This window comes from Glandiceps talaboti, chromosome 7 (genome assembly GCF_964340395.1).
Source record: "Glandiceps talaboti chromosome 7, keGlaTala1.1, whole genome shotgun sequence".
In the NCBI taxonomy this organism is placed as follows: Eukaryota; Metazoa; Hemichordata; class Enteropneusta; family Spengelidae; genus Glandiceps; species Glandiceps talaboti.
In genome coordinates, this window is record NC_135555.1 from 21,187,458 (window position 1) to 21,212,519 (window position 25,062).

General features: G+C 34.9%; 2 protein-coding genes across 3 annotated transcripts; one reads left to right on the forward strand and one right to left on the reverse strand.

The window, feature by feature from the left end:
* Positions 1-937: 937 nt before the first annotated feature.
* Positions 938-10,205, reverse strand: LOC144437658 (cytochrome b-245 light chain-like). 2 transcript variants are annotated; one of them, XM_078126654.1, is made up of 5 exons: positions 10,033-10,205; positions 6,973-7,039; positions 6,414-6,488; positions 5,248-5,331; positions 938-4,470 (listed from the first exon to the last, which is right to left on the reverse strand). In XM_078126654.1, exons 1-5 carry the CDS (start codon positions 10,088-10,090, stop codon positions 4,233-4,235), a joined length of 522 nt encoding a protein of 173 aa, XP_077982780.1. In that variant the 5' UTR covers positions 10,091-10,205; the 3' UTR covers positions 938-4,232. The 2 variants fall into 2 exon arrangements, with proteins under 2 accessions (XP_077982780.1, XP_077982781.1); XM_078126655.1 differs by having other exon boundaries at positions 4,468-4,513.
* A 261-nt stretch (positions 10,206-10,466) lies between these two features.
* Positions 10,467-19,114, forward strand: LOC144438091 (DNA replication factor Cdt1-like). The gene is made up of 10 exons (XM_078127119.1): positions 10,467-11,225; positions 12,433-12,651; positions 13,684-13,838; positions 14,236-14,427; positions 15,304-15,565; positions 16,063-16,251; positions 16,598-16,741; positions 17,142-17,254; positions 18,439-18,527; positions 18,957-19,114. The coding sequence occupies exons 1-10, from the start codon at positions 10,467-10,469 to the stop codon at positions 19,112-19,114; spliced, it is 2,280 nt and encodes a 759-aa protein (XP_077983245.1).
* Positions 19,115-25,062: the final 5,948 nt, after the last annotated feature.

Consider the following 25,062-nt stretch of genomic DNA (forward strand, 5'->3'; position numbering starts at 1 on the left):
AAACGTAATGCCTCCTCTTCTGAAGCCCCTCTGGTTCGATAATGGACAGTAAAATATAACTAATTTAGAACGGTAAATAAGAAATGAGTTCAAAGTTTATATCCATCTACTATAGTATGGCCCTTAATCATGCAATGATTCAATTTTTCGCAGACAATGCATTCTCACACACCAGAGCTGTTATTTCTTACGCGACACTGCGAAATAACGAGCACGTTTCGGATGGTGCCATAAAAGTGACTGTTGTTTATGACGATGACACAATGATGTAATTATTATTGTTTGGTGGTTCTCTTTGTTTCCATTTCGATCGTTTAGTGTTATATTGTAAGACGGATTCTAATTGGCTACTCGTGTGTAACCAATTTGAACGTGAACTTCTACAGTATTGTGTCAGGTAAATAAAGAAATCATGACAAGTTCAGTCCATCAGATTTTAATCAGATTGGCTAACAACGAAAGATGTGCAGCAAGGTTTACCATCATTTGGAATGGAAATACTTCAAGTGTGGTCAACCATTTGTTGAACTTGAATGAACAACTCTTTCTCAATGACTCAACTCACAGATGTAATGATAGATTGAGAATTCACTAGACTAACACATACCAACATCCAAACATGACCATCAGTGGTATTCTTTCTGTCCACTCACTTGCACAGCTCGGGAATATCAAGTCTTTGTTCACAAAACAACCCAGATCACATTCACATATTCTCACTCAGTCTCACGTAAGTATTGATATATGCTTACTCTTACTGTTACGCTGTTTGACAAATCACACATACTAGACATACATGTATATCAAGCCTTCATTTTTGAGGTTGATCTTTGCTTTGGACGAAGAAACAAACAAAACATTCAGAGACCACTTATTCAGATACTATTCTAGTTCTGTACTCATGCAAACACACAATGACAAAGTGTACATAAAATAATACGAGTAGTGTACTGCAATCAAAAACAGTATACATTTTATTTCCAGAAAGTAAAAATTCTGTAGCCACAGGTCTTACAAAATTGGGTGATCCAGTCACCTCTGAGTAATATATAGCTAATATTCTATCAATTATAGAAATCAAGAATCATTTTCATAAATGTAGCACCAGATTAATTTTCTTAACTAATCAATCAATATTTATCTAGTATATAAATTGTAATAGTGATTCCAACTTTTGATTGGCATAATGACTTTGATAAGTTCTTGTATTTACTGAAGTGGTGTGATTCATTGATTGAAGTAGTTTGATATCCAACACATAAAATTACCAGTGTTTTTTAGTTGACAGTTCAGCTTGTAATGGTCATATGTAAATTAAGTGATATACAAGTATGCTACTTGGTAAGTCATCCGTTTACATGACTTTCAATCTTTCAATGAACAAACATTCTCAGATTTATTCAACTGCGGTCATATACTACGAAAAAAAAGTGAGCTACCAAACAAACATTCACTTGATTGTTGAGTACATGTATGTGTTGTAGATTACACAAGTGGGTGATAGCAGTGCCTTGGTTATGTGGATATAATCACCTTGTAATCAAAATAGTGTAAACACTGAATGAGGTTGAGTGTGTGGTCACTTTAGTAAAATTTGCTAGCAGCAATGCCACCTTACTGTGAGTGTAATTACATCAACATCCACTTACTGTATCAACACGTTGCAACATTAAGTTCACTTTCTGTCTTAGTGTCTATCTTAGTTTGCTGAAAGATTGCTTTCGATTGTAGAAAGGTAAATAGATCTCAAATCCAGGACATGTTAGCAGCAGAGTGCCCTTGAAGCCAATTTGACGTGCTACTGACATACACAATTTCTAGTGACACACATCAAAATTTGGTGTTCCTCTATCTCTTATTATGTGGTGATGCACAAGAAATGCCAGTTTTTATCATTTTGACTCACAAGAACAAAATTTGGCTATCATTAGAAGGCACACTGGTTAGCCGCTTCTCAATGATACGATGGATTACATGGCAATCTCTGCTTATATTGAGGCCAGATCAGCTGTGTAGATCACAGTAAGTTGTTTATCTGTAAACATCTCTAGACCAGCAAGTGTGGATGAAAAGAAACATGTTAGCTAATTTTAAAGTTAGAAAAAACAAATTAATGGGTGGGTGATATTTCTAGTTAGGACAGTTTGTTGATAGATATGATTTCAGATGTAAAACAAGTCACAATAAGCCAATTCACAAGATTACAACATTAAATCTGTACAAGAGTTATATGGTACAGGGCAACACCACACCAGGAAACGAAGTCAATTTCATAAACTATGGGTTCTGGAAATATCAGGATTTTACATCACCTAAATTTAATCAGAGATGTTTTACACTGAAGGGTATTGACATTTTGAACTCTTCTATATTCAGTGTGCAACTTTGAACACATTATTTCTGGACTCCCATGATGCAATAGCCCATCGTAAAGATACCCTATAAATGCACAAGATCCACATGATGTTTCTCTGAAATTGCAAGTAATTGTAAGTAATGTAAAAATCATGAAATGATTCTCCAGAACATATAGTTTATAAAAATGACTTGATTTCCTGGAGTGGTGTTCCTGTTAAAAAAAGTATTGCTGTTGGTACAAGTATTTTATTTGACATTCAGAAAAAAGAGGTGCTATACAGGGAACATAAAAATGTTACTTTTATGTAAATGGCACATGGTACATTTGTAAGTCCAGCAGAAGTACCAGTGGAACAACAAAGATATCAATACATTATTGATCATTATTTAATCAGCTTCATGCCGTCTATGTACTCACTGTAAACCTAGATATTTTCACGTCACTACTATAAAATTTTGCAATTTTACAGTCTTCACCTAGTTCTCAAAGACTGTTTTTTTTACAGTAATTATCAGACTAGTATATTTTCTTTATGTACAAGAAGGTATTATACATGTATAGTCACTACTTATTTTTGCGTTTTTGTTTTTTGGTAAAATGAGCAAAAATAAGTCTTTAGTGAACATTTACTGGTTTACAACATACACTTGTCTACTGTATCCACCATGGCAAATTAACTTACATAATTTTTCCATTATTTCCTTATCTACCAGTAAACGTTAACATTCTGATAACACTGTTATAGTAAAGGGGCACAAGCTGAGTTGATGTGTTTGTTACAGAATGTTTACTGCATATCTACTTACTGTAGCACATGTAACTATCAGTTGCAATTGACTGAACTCAAATCTGGTATGAAGATATAACTTATGAATGATCCAATGCTGTGATTTAATTACTCAGTAACTGTATACATATAAAATAATGTTACAGAAATCCCTACTATGCAATCAACTTTTCTAATAATACCAGAAGACACTTGTAATATCATTGGAAGTCCTGCATCAACATTACATTATACGTTACATTAGGAATTATGTAAAATTGTAAGTATGTTCACTCGAGTGAGAAGCTTACAAAACCAGCTTGCGCCACATTATAGACCATAACTGTTGTAAATAATGGCCACTTCAAAGAGGAAAATAAAGAAACTAAACTTACCCTGTAGTATATAAATAAGAATATCAAACTAAAAAAACAAAAACAAAAAAACTATTTTCAATATTTCTAGATCTACCATAATGTTTGACATGTATGTTGCACCATAGATATACATGGATACATATAGATCTAAACCACTGTCATTTCACTGACAGTATGTAGTAGAAATAGATATTTCCTGTCTGGATGTAGTGGGGAGTACATAGGGATATACTAATTTCTATATGTATAAAACTAGTTATAAAATGCAAAATATTTTCCAAATATATATATAGCTACAAGTCTAAAATTCTTGTTATGTTTGTTTATTTCTGGCATTATAAGGTGAAGCACATGTTTGATTCACACACACACACACACACACACACACACATATCTCAGGACACCATGTACCACATGGCTATTATTGTTATCACTGTTATTAATCTGACTATGACAACCTAGCATGTAACTGGGGATGCTCGAACAAAATTTTGTTTCTTCACAGAAATTTACATGATTACCATAAGACCCCCACCTCCTCCCAAAACCCGTACATGGTGATGAGTAAAATTGCAAACTTTGAACTGGTGTTAAGAAACTGGATGGATTGGCTCTTACAAAGTGTGTGATGTGTGATGTGATGTGATGTAATGTGATGTGATGTGATGTGAAGTGATGTGATGTCAACAAACATCAAGCCCTTCATCCTAGACAAGTAATGTGTATCCAACTATATTACATTACTATCAGTTGGGGGATCAGTTGGTTCTGGTTTGTTGGTAGTTACTGGTGGTCGTGGTGGTGGTCTGGATGGTGGCCGTTTGGTGATTGTCCTTTTTCTCTCTTGCTCACCGACCGGTTTCCAGTATTCCCCTCCGAAGGCAGCCTTGAAGTAAATGATGCTGGCAATGAAGAGACACATCCCTCCTAACAGTGTAGGCAGCAGGAACACACAAGGAATACACGCTCTATGGTGGATCAAAATAGAAGTAAGGTGTTCATGGGTAATATCTGAATAGGATCAACATGTAGGAGTGAAAATTAATTGTCTGGCAGAGACAGACAAAGGTTAGTTCTGAAAAAGAGTGATCTCATGACTCAACTAATATTACTGACTCATTAGAAATGGCTCAACTAATGACTGGTACTTAATAAAGCATTGCAGAGATGACTTAGACTACAAATTTGTTAAACTTAGTCACTATTTGAAAACTAGAAATGCTCATTTTTTATATGGAATTGGAATAATATAATTGATTATGAACTTGAACATCTACAGTGACTGCAAGTCAATCGATAGCTATATAGCTGCCAAACTGCAACATATATATAATTGCATTTCCAGTGTTTTCCCAAGAAAGTAATGATAAAGAGTTTTCAGAAAGTGTGCATGACAAAGTATATTGTATATTATACTGTTGTTTGTTAAGATATCATAAGCTGAGATCCATTACTTAGACTATAAGATATGCAATGTCATGCCGCTATCACCAGCCTGCTCTATCCCTTGAAAGGGATTGACCAATGGGTGAGGGTGCCCTGTCGTGACATATGGTACCTTACAGACGATTTATCATTCTGACTGTAAAAACATGTGAGAACTGTATGAGAACTCTCCTTCATCGGGCTAATGTTCACCTCTCCTGAACATTTTGAGATATAACATCAGATTATTAAACCTGTTTTGATTTTGTTATAGCTCTATGATTTCCAGAATATGGTGTGTATAACTGAGTAAAACTTACATCATATATGCTACAAATCTCACATAGTAATTCTGTGTCACTGGGCCACACTTGGTCATCAGTGGATTCAATATTCTCTGAAACCTGTAAGTGAAATGAGAACATTTGGATAACATAACATTACTGAGTTAGGGAGTCATATGCTAGAAATTCAACAAACAAAGTAATGAGTACTTGCTCTACAGTAGAGCTGTGGTATACACTATTTGCAGCAATTACAATAACATGTACACTAATAGTTTGAAGGAACATACATGGGCTATTGCATCATGGGAGTCTGCACAAATAATGTATTCAATGGTTCAACACTGAATATTCATGACAGCTGTTTTACACTAAAGTGTATAGTATTTTTGAATAATCAGTGTTCAACCATGGAATATACTATTTCTGCTGACTCCCATGATGCAATAGCCAATAGCAAAGATACCCTATAAATGCACAAGATCAACTTGATGTTTCTCTGAAATCGCAAGTAATTGTTCTAGGTGATGTAAAATCATAAAATGACTCAAACAACCATAGTTAATGTTCAAGATAATTCCTTTGCATATTTGGTATAGTCTAGTTCCCGATGACTGTATTCCGATTATACACTAACGTTGTCTTCATACTATGTCTAGTCAATACCATTGCTAAAGGCGTTAAATGTGGTTCAACCCCCCATGGTGAGTGAAGTGCAAATAGCGCATGTCAGTTGTAATCCATCACAGATTGACGGGCTGTCATCATCTTTCTCATGTTTTTACAATCTAGGACTGATATGATATGTAAATATCCAACCAGAACTCCACCTCCAGTCTATCTAAACTAAAATCACGTGGGGACGCGACAACGTCATTATGTTTATATGAACGCCATGGGGGTGGGGGGGGGGGGGGGGGGGGCACAGATATCTGTGCTCGAGCACTGGGATTGACTAGACATAGTATGAAGATAAAACGCTAGTGTATAATTGGAACACAGTTGTCAGGAACTAGACTATATCCAGTAATACCAACATGTATTATAAATGTGGAAAGTGAAAGTGTAATCATCAATGGAATTCAATACTGTCAGTTTCCGTTTCATTGAATTTCTTTGTGTGACTTTGTGGAAATTCAAAACTACTAAATTACGTCTATTTATGACTACATATCCACATTATCAATAAATCTAAATCTTACTTTCTTTCAATAGTTGTACCCTTTGATCTTCGACTCCTTGGATACTCTAAAAGTGTGATTAATGTTCCAGCAATACTGAGAAATACAGTTAAGAATACATCCGCTCCAAACAACAAGTACTACCAAACCAGAATGCCTATAGCGTTTCAGTTCAGTGGCATGCTTTCTACATCTCACAGAATGTTTTTGTTACAAATCGCATAAACAAAATAGAGACTGATAGTGCTATTTAGTAAGTATATACATTTTATGACACTGTGAATACAAGTCAACATCACTGTGGGATATGAGACAGTGAAGATTCAAACACATAACAAATCTTGGACCAAATATGTCTTGAAGAAAATTTTGTTGCATTATGAAATATATTACTGTGATCTACATAATTACATAGAAACAAACACTATCAAAACGACATAGTGAGTATTGACTTTATTTTCTTTTCTTTTCTTGCAGTAATATCTTGATATTTCATTGAATTATTTAGCTTTTCTTTTCTTGCAGTAATATCTTGATATTTCATTGAATTATTTTGCCATCAAGATGTAGAAAAGGATACATTGCATAAACTCCATATTCCCAACCATCAAAGCCATTGACACCAATAATACCACCAGAAAGCATTACTGAAAAAGAGAAACAACAGAATCAAAGGTGATACTTCATTTTACGCTGGGATTATAGATCAAGTCTGAAGCAATTGAATGGTTCCAACTTATCAGAAAGCATACGCATACAGTATTGTCCCTCTCTCTGCTCATTTCAACAGTATACATATTCTATACTTATTCATAAACATAAACAAAACACTGAAAAAAAGTCCTGTTCCAAATTGGAAAGCATACATAAATATAGGCAAATAGATTTAAAGTTTGTACTTCAACAAAATACTTAGATAATTCCTGGCTTAACCTATGGAGTGGATGGTACTTCCATGCTTAACCTGAGTCCTTAGGTGTTCTTCAGATTTGTGAAGTCATGCATTGTTTACGCATGCGTGACTTCAAAATATTGTCCCCGACAGGTGGTAAAGTGTATTGCCCTGCATCTCTGTTGAGACGTGGAACCATCTGTGCAAACAACATGTGACTTCACACCCCTAAAGAAGACCCAAAGACTCAGGTTGAAAGCTAGGATTTATCAAAATATTCTGGTGCAGTACAAGTTTTGATTTATTTGTAACTACTGAATCACCTGCACAGATGAGTCTTCATCATAATGAATAAATATACTTGAAATGGAAATTCATCTGTGTTGGTAAACCATAGTATTCAATTTGAGGTCGTGTGTACTGAATAGCGGGTCAATCAGTCGACAATGACTGATGTGTGCAGTCGAAGATTTCAAGTGAATTTTCAAGTTGTGTTTGGAACAAAATTTCAAATTGAATATAATAAATAAACTTTGTTACTATAATTCTTAACAATACATGCAAAATATGTCACTCTTTTTATTTTCCATTATTGACCAACAAATCACTTACTCTTGTGTCAAGTTGAATTAACCCTGCACATCATGTAATGGTCTATGATCATACAATATAAATTTATCATTTAGATTTAGCCTTCTATATAAAATGCTTTAAACTCACCAAAATCTTACTCATAGTACAAGTTTATGATATCTTTATGTATTTGACTATATAATAACTTAGCATTAATTTTGCTTTGTTTTTTCATTCTGGTGTTTAAATGTAAAACAGATGCTAAAATTCCATAATTTAGCAGGAAACCAACATGTGGGACACAGCTCTGCATCACATATAACTTGATATTAAGTGATGTGGTCAAACCATAGACCCTGGGTGGAGGATCAGTGTTCTGCCGAGGGCGCGACCTTGTGACATTGGCCCCCTAAAATTACAAATGTCGCAATAATTGTCCCACCTTGCATCGCTTTGGCGCATTCATTTTACGGCAGACATCAAAATTATCTAAGTCCCGGGCCGGGCAAGGCGTCGTCATTCCCACAAGAAGTATACTGACTCCAAGGGAAAGTTTTGTTGACATCATATAAGATACAGTGACAACGCGCAGTTCTATTGTTAACATAAAAAATGCCACAAAACGATCAACTTTGATAAACTTAATCTACAAATTGAAACATTAGAGGGAGTAGATGAGACGTCGAAATGGACATCTCTCGTCACGTTTTGTCCACTGTCACTGTCGTGACCTCTGACCTACTCACTGACGTATGCGAAACACTGAACTTGCTACCGGAACATCTATCTGCCACAGCTCAGAAGCCTTAGTAAACCAAATTTATGGGACAGGTTGTGATTTTCATTTGTTGATGGGTTAGATTAATGGAAACAAAATGAGTAGATGTGTATTTTGATTCCGGAAAAGCTGTGTTAGGGGATCGTACCGAGTGTTGCATGATGTTGACAGTGACACATGTGAATGTTGGGCACTGAATCAATGCGTGATCACTGGCATGGCCACTATAGACGGCCGATGCACGTGTTCCCGGTCAGACATGAAGAATGAACTTGTTGTTCAAATCAGAAAATAATTACAGTGGTATATACAAAGCATCCCAACTTTGACATTGTTGATAGTTTTAGTTAAAGATTCAAGTTATGAGTTTCAATGTCAGCTAGCTTTCCGTATCAAGTTTACGGTATGTATATAAACTAATGCTGTCATTTGATATAGCAGGACCAAATCATGATACACAGCCAGTAACGGTAATTAATAAAAAATAAATTATTTTAAAGTTTGTTTGACTGTACTAATTGTTTTTCCTTCACATTTGGTACTTTTTAAAGTCTGTGATTTTTTTTCTTCAAAATGTCATGAATTTGAAGAGGGAATGATAAACACATCAGTGTACTAACAGTTTTAAAAATTAAACAAGTGGTTACAAGTTTAGGATTTCTCAAAGTTTTTATTCAATCATATGTTCACTGTGACTTATTTTGAAGTTGTTCTTTGTCCTTGTCTGAAAAAAGGGGAATTATAAATTTGAGCACTGCTATTCATTGATATTCAGATTAAAAATTGTGACTACCTGGCTGTCCAATCTTTCTAAACAAAATATAATATCACTCTGTAGAAATGACTTAAAATTTTTCTAAGGTGTAATGTGTAGTAGTGCAGTACACAATTTTCAAAATTCTCAGAAACACTGAGGAAGTCTTTATTTCCATATCTGATTTCCTGGTCACACCCATTGCATGCATTGGGCCATTGTCATACCAATTATAAATAGACATTGTAAATAACGCATTTTATTTGATGTCTGATTCAAATGATTGCATACTTCGTGATTATAGACAGTCTTAGTCTAGCTGCTAGACCTCGGATGTTCTTCCGATAGAATACGACACGTACACACGACCGAACATCACTGTGATAGCAAGCCCTCACTGCGAACTTCTTTCGCTTATTGTATCGGAAGAAAGCCCGAACGTCTAGCAGCAAGACTAAGACAGTCTCTTCTTGGCATTATATGTTATGTTACGTAACTTCAGCTGTAAGCTTGCAACACTGCACTGTGAGAGATGACAGACACCCCATGAGAGATTAAGACAAAGAAAGTTTGTTTTTCTCAAGTTTTGACAGCTTAGTGAAGTGACATCGCTGGACAGTGGTGTAATAAAGCAGATACTTACTCAAGCTACTTGCTAGGGCCTGTTCATTAGCCCACATCGCCCATTCGATCTGACCCATGGTGTTAGCGATTGCGTTTTTGCCTATTTGAAGAAACTGGTCCCAATCTCTTTAGTGTTTGGCATCACGCAATGACACAGTCAGTCCACTTCCTATAACTTCCTCGACCTGTGTATTATTCGCAGATTGTTTGTTCGTTAAATAGTGTTACATTTGTAGTGACATCATCAATTTAATTATTAACATTTCTCATTGTAATTTTTTTATATGTGGTGGATGAGATATTATCTTATAAAATTTAGCCTAGTTATCTTTTATTTTTTTCTTGAATTTTAAGGATTATTATGAGCTAAACAGGTGAAGCTGTGACAGGTCAAGGGTCAGCGTGATCACGTGATTTCTGTCGCGGGAAAACTGATTCGGCTTTTAAATCAAGATGGCACAAAGCAAAGTCACCGAGTACTTCAGTTCTCGCAAAAGAAATAGTGAGTTCCAACCATTTAAGCGTCGAAAAGTGCAGAGAACAAGCACTATACAGGATGAAATCTCTGATTTCTCAGATGGCTCAATCTCAGCGTCGTCAACCGTGAGTACGTCTTCCAAAAATATTGTACTCGCCTCAACAACAACGAAGAAAAGATCCGCCCGCATAAAGGGTCGATCCAGTTCTACGCGAAAGGCAAAAATAGTTGGTCCGATAGAACGAACTGTCCGTCGTTTACGAAGCAGTGCCTGTGAAACGGAAGACTGCTCATCCTCGAGTGATTTGGATTTACGTGTGAGTGATAGCGATTCTGCTTCTTTCACATCAGAATCGACTGCAGTTGTCGACGACCATGATGTTAGGATTTCCCCTCCAGGTACGCCGACAAAGCGCAGCAAAGCGTCGACCGACGTTCCAATCTCACGGAAAAGACGCAAACCTTCTACACGCACCCTCTCACAAAGCAGTTTTGATTATTTTGAAGAAGCAGTTGTTCCGACACCAGCAGAATTCGGTTTTGAGTTAACAGGCACAAAACAGAATAAAAATGACATTAAAGAGAGAAGAACTATCAGGAAAGTTTCACCACCCAAGGAGGCGGCAGCGAAAAAGAAACTTGAATTGAAATTGAAACCTAAAATATGTGAAGAGGAAATTGTCCAGGAGAAGGTGGTAACAAATCAGGATCGAACAAGAAAGAAAACTGAAAGGGTAAGTTTTGAAGGACTGTCTGATTGTGATAGTGACTTTTTGACATTGTATCTCAGAAAGAGAAGATAACATGGACTTGCAGTTGAAAATAAACATTTCGTCTTCAGACATTGAGTCGTACATCAAAGTACAAAAAATATTTTTCCATTTTACTTCATTCCAAGCAATTATAAAAAAGTAGAAAATATTAATATTAATCACCTTTGCTGGTACCATGTAATAATTGTAAATTATCATCACTCAACACTACCTTTAATATATTTACATTTCTGGGAATGAATTAAAATGAATTATATTAATTTATATCACATCATGGAAGTATAACCCATACTTCCATGATCACATGTACTGTAGTAAGTCACTTCCATCATTGACACCAATAGAGACAAGACATCCAAGTGACATCTCATATTCTGTTGATGACTGCCTACTAAGTCATAATCATAATGGAGAAAGTTTTAATGACATACTTGTTGTAGGTAATCATATTAGCTCTGGGTATATATGCTGCAGGGTTCTGACTCATCTCCCCTCTGCTCTGGTTCTTCCACTATTTTAACTTAAATAGCAAGACTGTGAACAGATTTAATTCACATAGATTGTGTGGAATAAAAATCACCCATACCCTTGCTAATGACTATAAAATATACAGAAAACAACTTTTGCTCGGGTCGTAACATGGTCGAGTGAACGTTAGACAAGAAATAACAGAATACACAAGATGTAGGTTGCATAATGATCTAAAGTTGTTTTCTGTATTTTATATAGTCATTAGCAAGGGCATGGGTGGTTTTTATTCCCCCAAATCCGTGCAAATGTTCGCATCCTCACTATGTAAGATAGGGAAGAATCATAGCAGAGGGTAGACAATAAGTCAAAGCCCTGCAGCATATACATCCAGAACTAGTAATCATATTATTCAATTACTAGTTTATCCTAAACTATTTTCTAGCACACTAATAGCCTAGAGACTTATCATTAGATTTCTAATCTAGTGAATCTACCGATCCCACTGAACATCTGGCTTTGTGTATGAAATATACACTAAAATAAATGTAACGGAAACACTGATCAACGTTGATCTAGGCTTATTAGATTTGAAAGCTAATGACTATAGCCCTACAATGTACTTCACCTTATTTGTATCTCAGTGTTTATGTAGAAAGTGACTTTCATTCATTTAAATTTATTTTCTTCATCTATTTAGTCTTCTGGTGAACCATCATCTGTACTTTTAACTCCAAAGAAGATCAAGAGTCCTGTTTCCATGGCAGCAGCAGTGAGAGCTGGCAAAGTGCCAACAATTAGTGACAAGACCATGTCTCCCAAATTGACCCCAATCAAAGATGGCAGCTCCTCAACTCTATCAATTAACAAATCACCTGGTTTTGGTACTCCTGTCAGAGACAAAGTCAGAACATTGAAGGTACAATACTGTGTTTTCAAGGATTTGAAACAAGAAGGGAAGGTGTTAAGTAAATTCCTTAACCCTGTACCAGTGTAACTTTTAGTAGTTGGGGTTACTGTGTGAAGAAATTAGGTTAACTGTTCTACAATCAATTACTCAAAAAAGCTGGTAAATTGGTAAAATGAAATATTTAGTTGTGATCAAAGCTAATTTGGATCATTCAGTCAGATCCAGTTTAGACACTGAAGTGATTTATTTGAAACATATATGTTTCAAATCGAAAATTGGAAGTAGAGAACTTTTGTATGAATTGAATCATTCATAGATTTTTCTTGACAAGCAGTGTTATAGTAACTTAGTTACCTAGTTCCTAAATATTGTAGACCTGGGAAAGACTTATTTTTGCTAATTTCACTAGAAAACAACAACGCAAAACTAAGTAGTGACACTGACTAAAATGCCTTCTTGTACATCAACACAACATACCAGTCTGGTAATTAGTAAAAATAAGTCTTTGAGAACTTGCTGAATACTGTAAAATTGCAAAATTTTCTAGTAGTGAAAATATCTAGGTTTACACAGTGCATGAGTTGCTGGATCTCACATGTTATATATAGTGCAAAATTAGTATAGCAAATCAGTTTCTCCAAGTTTTTCCTCTTGCCTGTTACTGAAGTTTCATTTCAAGAGTAAACATATCCCCCCCCCCCCTACGTTAACACCTATGTGTGTACACTCAATCTGTATATGTAATGCTAACACAATTTTTACTATGAAAATGTCAAAATGATCAGGGAGGCTATCAACATCAAAGACGACAATCCCAAGATCAACAGAGACGAGGACATCATAGTTCAAACTATCTAACAATTATAATCTGCTGACTATACTGCCACCTAGTGGTCACTGACTACTTATGGAATTTGCCAAGGATCAAAAACCAGTAGAGATCGAAAGCTCAATGCTAAAATTTTGAAGTGCCTGCCTTGTGTGTTATCACCTATATAAGTTATCAACAAGTAATTGTGTATCTCAATTTGATTCCAACAGGGAAAGTTATCTCCAGCATCAATTAAGGAAAAACTGTCCAAAGTCAGTAGCCTGTCAGAATTACAAGCACGTCTGGCAAAGGTCAAAGAGAATACAGACAAAGGCAAGAAGTCAACGACCAGACTAGTGGAAAAAGATGTTGAAACTAAAGAAAGGTGAGTTTACTCTTAAATTTATTTTCGTAAAAAAATCACTTTCCTAATCTGTTTAGTGTCTTGTCACAAAAATAGTATATTGTAAAGTGCAAAATGTAAGCGTGTTCAGTAACTAGAGTATCTGAACAAGTTCTTTTGAAATAAACTTCAGTCGTGTTAGAATTTTGTATGATAACGTAATATTAGTTCATGCACAGTAAAGTTTACTTCAACCCTACTAAATTGAATTCATGTGAAGTGATACTTTGATAATGTACCAAGTCCCTTTACAGATCAGTTAATCCTGTTTTGCTCAACATCTAATTTTTGTGTTGAAACAAATACCCACCACCCCCACCCCTACCCCCATAGAAAGAGGATTCATAAGTACTGTAAACATTTTCTTTTGTGTGTACAGCAAAATGCCAGCATATCAGAAATACCATTCATTGGCTGCACCTGTGCCACCATCACTAACTCTACCTTACAAGTATAAGCTTGTGGAAGAGATGTTTAGAAGTGTAGACACTATCGTCAGCCTTCTCAGGAATAGATCTGAAGTTTGTACATTTGCCAAACTCAAAGGTGCAGTGCAAGAAATGGTCAGAAAGTAAGTAGTTGAATATTTCTTTTTAAATTGTATTAACCGTGGATCAGTGTATCATGTACATCACCATTTTGTACTTCTGATATATTTATAAATTTTGTAGGTTTTCTTGCTGTTTCTGAGAAGGGAAAATATAGGGTTTGTATTTTTTTTAACAATGTTATGTAACAATTGAATTCTTGTCTAATCATATATGTGGTAGATGATATATATCTCAATCCAATAGAAGATTCATACATTGTCATGTGACTCAATGTCAATGTGAAATACATTGTAAGTAAGATATCTCCACAGTGTTTGTGGGGTCTCAGCTAAGTGCAACCTATGACTTTCTACAATGTGATGAGTCATCAAGATTTAGGTATTTTACCAGGTTCCCAGGCAATCAAAATGGTGGTACAAGATATAGAAATTATCTATGCAAGTCTTATTAGGTTTCACCTCTCTCTAAACTTTGCCACCCCACCAATATATTCTGGTCCTAGGTTTAGAAATGAAGACAAGTTTTCCACTTATGTTTCTGGTTTTATGGGGTTACTGTTTACCAAACCTGAGTGAAAACACTGCCTACTTACCTCCCATTATAACAACAAGACTTTCAATGTAAAATTGGATGTTTGGTTTTGCACAAATTGTCAAATACAGTTTTCAACAAAAATAAATTTGTTGAAAGGTCCAGTATTCAGTGTTTGTAGTAAACCATTTACCAAGCTGCCAACCAAATTGTGGCTGTTCCAGAATTCATGTACTTTTCTTTTTTAATATTACATTATCCGATATTAATATCATGAATTATTGAACCCCCAGATGTTCCCTTGTTATCATGTTAACGTCAGAAGTCTTAATGTTGAGAATTAAGATGATTTCTCTTTTTTGCAGAACTTTTGAACAGAAGAACCTTGGTCAAATCAAGACTGTGTATCCTTCAGCTTATGTCTTCAGACAAGAGAAGGGTATACCATACTCTAGAAATGGTCTCAAGTGCAGTGATTACCAGCTAACCATAGATGCCAATGTTGAGTCAGAATCATCAGAAAAGTCAAGGGGAGAGAAGAGTCATAAATTAACATCTGGTAAACTGATTGAGAGGAAAAATATATTCCATCATAGATTGGTAGATATTGTCAAATATCATCATGCGGTGAGTTCCAAGCTTTGTTATAGTGTGGTTCACATTCACATGGAGGAAAAACTGTTCTTTCCACCAGTGAATATTGTTGTGTTTTAGATATGAATGAAACTCGTGGTTACCATTTTTCACAATAAATCAGAAATTGGACATTTAATTTTCTTGGTAAAGATCTAAAGAAAGACACATTTTTTTTACCCAATATGTGAACAGAGGAGCGTAAAAGTGTTTGCATATCTAACGAGTATGTCACCCTAGGTATAACTTATACAATGTACATTCAAAGCATTCTAATTACAAAATGTAACTCATCATTGTCGCAAACCACAACCATTTTACGGTACCGTTCTTAATGAGCCGGTCCCTGCTGGCCTTGGATGATGCCAGAGTTTTCTTTCGAAGTGTAGTGAAATAAAAACTCTGGTTTGCGAGAATGCTATTGCATGTATCTTTTGCCAGAACATTTATCTTCAAATCTTTTTCATTTTCAATTTTTCTCAATGGTGTAGAATTTCCTGTCTACACTGACACCACCAATGTCAGTACCAAGTGATAAAATAACAAGATGGCATCCTAAGTTTCCAGTAGACCAAGTCCCTGATGTAGAGCCAGCACCATTACCAGAGGCACCAAATATCATGAAGTACACAACTGCTAAAGATGTATTGGATAAAGCCAGGGATATGCTGACACCAAGGGTTAGTTAACATTGTATCTCATTGTATTGTAATATCAATGATGCAGTGTTTGGTCTATTTTAGACTTCTCCTTTAGGGTAGTTACAGTACATTTGGGTTTTTTCGTTTGGTGGAGGCGAAGGGGGTGGGGGGGGGTGCATCATAAACCATGATTATTCATATACATTTGTATCCTATATCATTTAGTGATTTCACTGATGTCAAGATGTGTTCTTGATATCTTTAAGTGAGTGTGATTCCATCAGTGCATATCAATACTGAAAGAAATAAACTTATATTGGTCAAATACTAAAAACCTGTATAATTATGAAATATTTACTACAGTTTTATTTTATTTTCTATGTAGGTTGAGCAGGCACTTGAAAATGTTGCCAGGAAGTCTCAACTTGAAGAAAGTGCTAAGACTGAGAAAGTTGAACCAAGTCCCGCCCAGACACCTCAAAAACCAACCAACAGCATGAAAGGTGTTCCACAATCTCTACTAGAAAGGGTAAGTTATCATGATGGCCACATCAACATAAAATGCATCTTTCCAGTAACAGATCCCTAGTACCATGATGTCATTTTTACCGACTGTCTGTCTACTCTTTGTCCAAATGCTGGGAAAAAAGTAATCTGAAAGTTAAATTTTTTTTGTAAAAATCAAGAAAGAGAATTCAGTATGTCATGAATAATACTGTTCATAATTTTCAAAACATTGCAGCTGGTTACCACTTGTCTGCCCAAAACTGGAAATAAATATACATAATTCCAAAAAATGAACCAAATTGTTGATTTCTAAACTATATTTAGTGTAAGTTTTTTGAGCTAAAGCAAAACTGCTGTATGTTATTTATTGTCGTACACAAAATATGACATTGAAGGATTACATTTTTTGTTTTGAATTTCAGATCAGAGCTAAGGAGGCCAAAAAACTTGCAGCATCCATGGTTAGAGACCCAGCTGAAGACAAGAAAACTGATCAGATGGAAAGATTACCAGAACTGTGTCGTATATTGAGAGGGTATCCTTTTCATGTATAAATGAATTGAGATCTACAGATTTAAAAATACGGTATAAAGAAATGTTAAATACGCCATATTCTGATTATGGGAAAGATAAAAGATTTCATAGTTTGACCACTAGGAGTGCTGTTCATAAGCCGTTTGGAGGCAGGAAGTGAGTGCCAGATTAGTATAGAGTATTGTAGCATAAAGACAGCAGACACTAAGATACCACATATTCTGTATGTTGTTCCAACGATACTATTTTATTAGCAACTACCACTACTCAAACTTATCTAACCACCACTGTAATGCTCTTTGAAGAACATTCAGAGTTCTTTCATACATACATTTCATTCACTGCTTCATGTAACCAGTGGCCATGACGAAATTCTAACTCTCACTTTGCCAAATCTGGTGCGCTCTCTTTTCGTGGTTACCTGAGAAATAGCTGGAACTTCAGTAACCAAATATGGAGTATTAAGAATATTATGACATACCTAAGAGTGCAGTGCCATGGTGTGAAGTGACCGGGGTTGCTGTCATCACATGGCCCCCAGATGCTTGTGACTTGCACTCAAACTATTGTCCACCGGTCACTGACAAACGTAATCCTAAAGTCTGTATGTAACTAAACCAATTCAACGTGCAGTATTACTCTCAGACATAAAATGTGCAGACGCTGTAACCATGATTTTTGTTACCCCTCTACTAGGTGCAAATCACCATACAAAGTTGTGTTTTCAGAATTTTCGGAATACAAACATGAAAAAGAATGGAATGTACACACGTATGCGTGTTGGCATCTTCTGTCCAGAAGACCACACACAAGACTGTTTTTTTTAAAGATGTCTGTATTTGTCAGCATTTTTGCTCATTTTTCCTGCAACTACCCAAACGAAAAACCAAATAATTAATTTACAGTTATGCTTCTGAACTTTGATATACAAAATACGACATTTAATAGAAGAAAAATGACAAAAACTTCACATGTATTTAAAATTATGTGTAGACTGCTATTTTGACATAGCATCATCTGATACAGAACACCTGGGTTGCTTCAAATCATGTGACTACTATGCTATGCTTATATAGAACATATGTAAATACAAGCATCTGATCCTCTGTATTGTGTTAGGAAGTGCAGTTTGATTATCTATTAATGGAGTTCCAGATTGCTGTGTTTTCCTTAATTCCATCATAGTTTCTTCTTGTCTGAAAAGAAAGCAGCCCTACCATATGATTTAGCCTGTCAGAAACTAGCAGAGAGTTACAAATCCTGTATTTCTACTGGTAAGTTGTACCTAGTGTAGATTATGATGTTGCTGTATGTTTGAAGTAGTTAGCCAGTTGTATTCTGCAGATGAAAACAGTAAAGCCAGAGGCGGTAGACAATGCTAGTAATAAACCTCTCTCCTGTCAGAAAAGAGACAAATAATGATCATTTTTGTAGACTGGGCAATGATTAGGTGAAAAGTGTGTAGCAACCAGTGATTGACTTGGTATAGTTCAGTGTGTTGAAAATAAACCATATTTGTTACCTTGTGTGAAGTCATTTTAACATGGTTTCTGGTTTTTTTCAGGCTTGCTTAGTGTTTGCAGGTTTTTGTTTTTTAACAATTGAATATTTCCATAGCAAGTGAACTTTTAATTTGACCTTTGACCCAAAAACCCCCACCACAGCTCAACAGTGATGTTTACCTCATATTGTTTATGTTACAGCCCAAGTGGAAGAACACATCAAACTTATGGCTGAATTCTTACCAGAGTGGTTATCAATTGTACATATCAGAAAATCAACATACCTGAAAATTGACAAGAATAAAGATATGAACAGCTTGGCCAACAAGATGAACCAGTTGGTGAAACAAAGAAAGTGATCCACTAGCTGATAGACAGTTTGTATCTCCAGAGGGCGCTATGATGCTAGGAATCCCCCATGACAACTCTGGAGATGGAAATGGACAGCATCAGTGAAATCAATACTGGATTCCACTGAATATTATTTACAATTTAGTCATGTTTTAAAATTGACCAATGACCATCCTTGTATTCTGGTACGCCATACTCTCCAAAGTTCATTGATGAATGACCAATAGAAATCTACCTTTCAAACAATGTGTCATTCTTTTAAATTTAGCCAATAATCACCTTTGTATTATGCTACACTGCATTCATTTCAAATCTTAGGACAATGACCACTCAAAATCCACAGATCAAACCATTTTTCAGGGTTTAGAATTAGCCAGTCACCAGCCTTGTATTATCCTTCTGCAAGAGGAGAGTGACCAATAGAAATCAACCTATCAAGCAGTGTGTTAATGCTTGAAATAAGCCAATCACCATCTTTGTATTAATATGCTACTGCTTATTCTCATGAAGTTAGCCTTTCACTGTCCAATCAAAATCCAGCTAACAAACAACAAGTAATCTAGTCTGAATGAGAAGTATAGTCATTGCTGGTGTTTTTAGAGATATGTTAACGAGTACAAAATGTATGTCAGATCAATACTGTTACAGTTTTGAAATTCAGAGGACAGAAATGAGTGTACCTATAAATGGGTCAGTGTAAAAGGGACTCGTGAATATTTCAAGTATTTTGTGCAATGGCATCAATTTATGTCGAATGTTAAATTTTTACCTCCCATCATCATTGGAGTTGTTAATTCGCGATTAAGTGTATAGTTAGTACGTCAGAGTGAAATCACATGTTTGAAGTGGAATTTGTGATGTGATTTTTAGTTAAGGAAATTATATGTAAAATCATCAAAACCTGCCATATTTACTCAAAAAGGTGTATATTGCCATTGTCTTTGCATAGAAATGTAAATTAGGTTTGTATTTTATGTGATGGGAAACGAATGGTATAGAATGTGCACAACTTTTATAGCATTCAATCAGTACCTTCAATAACATTCTACCCACATGCTAGGGGGTCAAAATAGAACAAGAAGGTTGACTTATCCTCACAGGCATCTATAGTTAGTAATGCATGTGTAGTGTGTGGAAGTCTTAATGTTATCCAAGAAATTGAATAATTGTTACCTTTGTGACATGCCTAGGTGATAAAATTCCATTTCAGGTATCAAGAATTTGGGAAAATTAGGAGCTGTCTAGATTTTATTGAGTATGAACATTGAGTTTGTGTCAAAAATCTCACATATAAGTAGTCGGTAAGGTACGTCGTGACAGGGCACCATTGGCCAACCCGTCCCACGAGAGGAGGCGAGTGAGGGCGGAACAGCACGATGTATCTTACAGTCTAAGATATAAGCAAAATATAAAATAATCAGGAATCCACAATTAATCATATGATCAATGAAAGATTCAAATTTGTAAAAAAAATGTATAAAACTTTTTGTAAAACTTTTCTACTATCTAATGATCAATGAAAGATTCAGATTTGTAAAATAAGTCATTTCAGGTGGAATTAGAAATGAGAATAGTGATCTCAACTCAAAATTATATGTTGTTGCTCTTTTGACTACATGAAGAAATTACCGTCCGAGTTACATGTACCTGTTCCCTTTTTTATTGGTAATTACCGAAGTTGTTCATTTTGAAGACAGAAAGGCAATTGATAGCTATTTGATATGTAAACTTTAGTTAACTTTGATAAATTCTGGTGTATTTTAAGCATCAGGCAGTATGTAGGACATAATTCCATTTTTTGTATTATACATGTAAATTGAAGGAGAACTCTCTGGGTACAAGTTTTATCCATTCACATTTTTTTTCTGTGTGACATTTTGAAAAGACAATTATTTTTGTACAACATTTGCAGTTTACAACCAGTATGTTTATTAAAATGTGCAAAAATTTACAAAGCAGAAGTTTTTGTGTGTTTTCTCTTCACAAAAATAAACAGAGGTCAACAAGGCTGTGAAAACTGACCATAGAGGGCACTGTTTTCTTCACAAAAATAAAGGTAAAGGCTGTGAGTTACATTAATATTCATACTATATTCACGAATATTCTTCTAGATACGGGCGTTGTCAAAACAAACACACAGTTCTCATTTGTATGAAAATTCGGTGGATTGATAATATACAGTAATATCATACATCAGTTTCACTATGCACGGTACAATTTTCTAATGAAATATTAACTGTTATGTCCACAGATCTACAATCAAAATTACAGATTTTAGTAAGGCACAGTCTTCACAACATCACTCACTATAGTTTAACCCATCATCAGTTTTTCCTGTTGACTCTGAATGGTCCTTTAAAATGTGTAACTGTAACATATGTCAATGACAGTTTGTTACAATACAACACTCACAGACATAGTATTTGGTGAAGACATTGCTTTGAATAACAATTCAGACAGTACGTTCGTTGTCTGAGATAATGTCATATTTTGAAAGTGTTGTGTCTAGTCAACATACTTAACCACAGGCATCTTTACAGCACCGTCCATTGCTTAACCCATTCAGTACTGAAAACTTTGCCGCCAAAATTATTTGAACAAAATTCTTGTTTTTATGTAAGTTTTTGGCATATATCAACTTCATTTTAGACTGGAATTAAAGAAATGTTATTTCGTAATGAAGTAATATTATTATAACTATGAAAATGTTCACATAAATTGGGTCCCAAAATTATTTAAAACTCGTCTCCAGTCATGAAAGGGTTAAGCAGAAATACAGGCTCTGGCTTGTGAGAATGTGTCTAGTAACCTTTATTAATTATCCCTGCAGTGAAACACTGTTACACAGTTACACACAGACTCAAAAATAGGCACCCAGATAGACACAGAGAAACATCAACGCTTGGTCCAAATTATAATGATGTTATGGTAACTATACTTTGCAAAAAAACTCTAATCTTGGATTCTTGGTTATGGATCCACAATGTCAATATCCAGGAAAGTGATTTTACTATTTAGTAAAAGACTATTATTAAGGCACCACACAGTCTTACCATGCACCAATTTGACTGGAAATACACACAAAAAGAACAGTTCATTGTCATTTGGAACTCAGTTTTGTTGCACCGTTAATTTTCGCAACTTGGAACACTCTTGATTCATTTCTGGGTGACATATCACATGTTCATCATTTGCCATCTTACAATGACCTTTTGAACTGTGGAAGAATTCTTATTGTGAAAATATGAATTTTCATACCAAATTCTTTATCATAAATATGATCATGAATTAAGTAATTCTACAAATCTAGCCAAGATATTTTTTTTTTGAAAACTAACAGAAGTGTAAAATAATGTAAAGATAAAATTCTGTTGTGTATATACTCTAAGAATACAGATTATGAATATTCAAATTATCACAGATGAAATATATAATTATTATATATATATAATGTTTATGTTCTAAAGGCAGATATTGTCACAATGTATATCAATGTTTCTAATCTGTAAGATACAACATTTATGCCATGCCAGCAGTCACGTCACGGTAAACCTGATAGGGCTGAACAACACGACGTATAATACTTAGTCTACAATGGTTCGTGCCCAAGTATTACATCACAGCTATACTCTGAGTAAAAAGTGTACAGTTCGATACTAAAATGATGGCTGTTGGTGGGAATGAATCTAGACAATTCTATTATGTCTTGGAAATAAAACAATTGTCATTTATAAAGAGCTGTAAATGTTGAAATATTTTCTAACGTTTGGCAGGTAAACATAATTTGGTGTTTCTTGGTATTACCAAACAAACTTTACAGCCATGAAATGATTCTCCAGAACCCCAAACTTGAATCCAACCATAGACTGACCCTCCACCAACGTCATGTGGAGATTTCACTGTCACTTTGCTCCTACCATTCCTGGTATTTTGCTAATGACCTATTTTCAATGTCACTGCAGGGAAATCATAATTTATATAATTTTAGGTTTCACTATATGACTGTCATAGTAAAATACCAGGCTATATACTTATACTTAGTGGATAAGTGAGAGAAAATCCCAACGTTACTGGATTCTAGGTTACAAGAAGTTTATGAAAATGCCTTGTTCATTTTCTGGTGTGATGTTCCCCTTTCTATATATTGTAAAATCTTTCTGTACATCTGTTGTTGGGTTAATATACAAACACAGAAAGGACTAAATTGCTATCAGGTCTATTCTGATATATTGATACTGCAATTCATGAAATTGCTTTGTAATAAAATGATCCTAACAAACAAAATGATTTTTTATTTTTTTTAAATCAAATTCTGCAAATCTTTAAAATCTTGGCAAAAAAAGTCCTGATGCACATTTCAATTAAATCTAAATGATCAAATCTCCATCATACCAAAACAAGATTGCATTGAGCTGTTCTAAAAGTTTACATAACTTGTTCACAAAAAGGTTTTTTTTTCCCAACAAATTTTCCAATTTTTAAGATCAAGGTGATTCATTTACTAAAGTGTAATCATACACAGGCACTTAACATTCCACTTCTACGTACTAATATATAGTGTCTTGAGAATTTGTGTTTCTATTTATATTGATAGTCAAAATAAAACATGACATTTTTGCACCTTAGCTGTTCTTGATTCAACATGTTTAGCCCTAATTCTCACTGGACTTCCGTGGTTTCTGAAAAATTTCAGTTTATTTCATTGTTTACACCAACAATTAGTCTTCATAGTCCCCTAAAATACTAAATTTTTCATCCATGGGTCACATGACGAAGACTATAGAAATTGTGGATTTGCACACAAAATATGGAGTTCTGTAAAAAGAGTGATAAAGTACCAAAAATAATGAATGTGTGTGTTTCCCTTGTTCTGTAACAGCTAGTAGTGTGTAAATAAAAATTTAAAAGAAATCAGACACCACAAAGTCTACAATATGGAAGAAATGGGGCACAAGACTATAGAAATTGTGGATTTTTACACCAAATATGGCCAAGTTCATTCAGTAAAAACTAAGATAAGTACCAAAAATAGTGAATGTGTGTGTTTCTCTTGTTCTGTAACAGTATATTAACTGTAAACAAAGTTTAAAAGAAATCGGACACTACAACATCTACAATGTGCAAGAAATGAGTTGATTTGGGTACTTGATCATGATTTCCAAACAGGGGGAAGATGCAGGGACTGCCAAAAAGCAAAAAAGTGTTTATGGTCATAAGATGTTTTGTCTAGTCTTTGCTGGACTGCCTTAATAGTAGGCCCAAGACATAGCAGAGATGTCCAGAACATTTGTGGTATACACAGTAAATGACAGTTGGTAACCATGGAAATTATAAGAGTATCACTAGGAATATTACCCAGTGTTGCACAAAATAAAATGGAAAAAGAGTACCGGAATAGCTTGGATTGGGAAAATAATGGACCAAATCAAGAAATTCTCTTTGTGCAGCTATATACTCACATTGTGATACAATCGATCAAATCCAATTGATTTTAAGGTCCGCACCCAATAATCAGCACCCTCAGGGGGATAACGATTTCAATCTGTCAGTGTTACTGTATATGGATGAAATCATCCTCTAATTATCATGTACAATGTCTAATTATTGGTATTTTAGCAAATTTTCAGTGAATGTCTTGATGGTTTGTCTGATTGACAAAATAATATCTCAGTTACAGCCAGTGCAGCTTTAACCCTATATGCCCTTGGTGTCTACAAAATCTATAAAATAGTTTATTACAGTAACTGTACACTTTATATGGTTAATATTATTAGTCAACAAACAAACTCTAAATCATGCTCTTTTTGTCAAATATTTCTCATTTGTATATATGCAAAATAGAACTTTTCTAAAAAAAAAAACACGAAAAAAACCTATCTTATAAACTATTCTGTCTGTGATGTGAAAGAGTACTGCAACTAAGTGGGTTGGTAAATTACGAATCAGTTGTGTAACA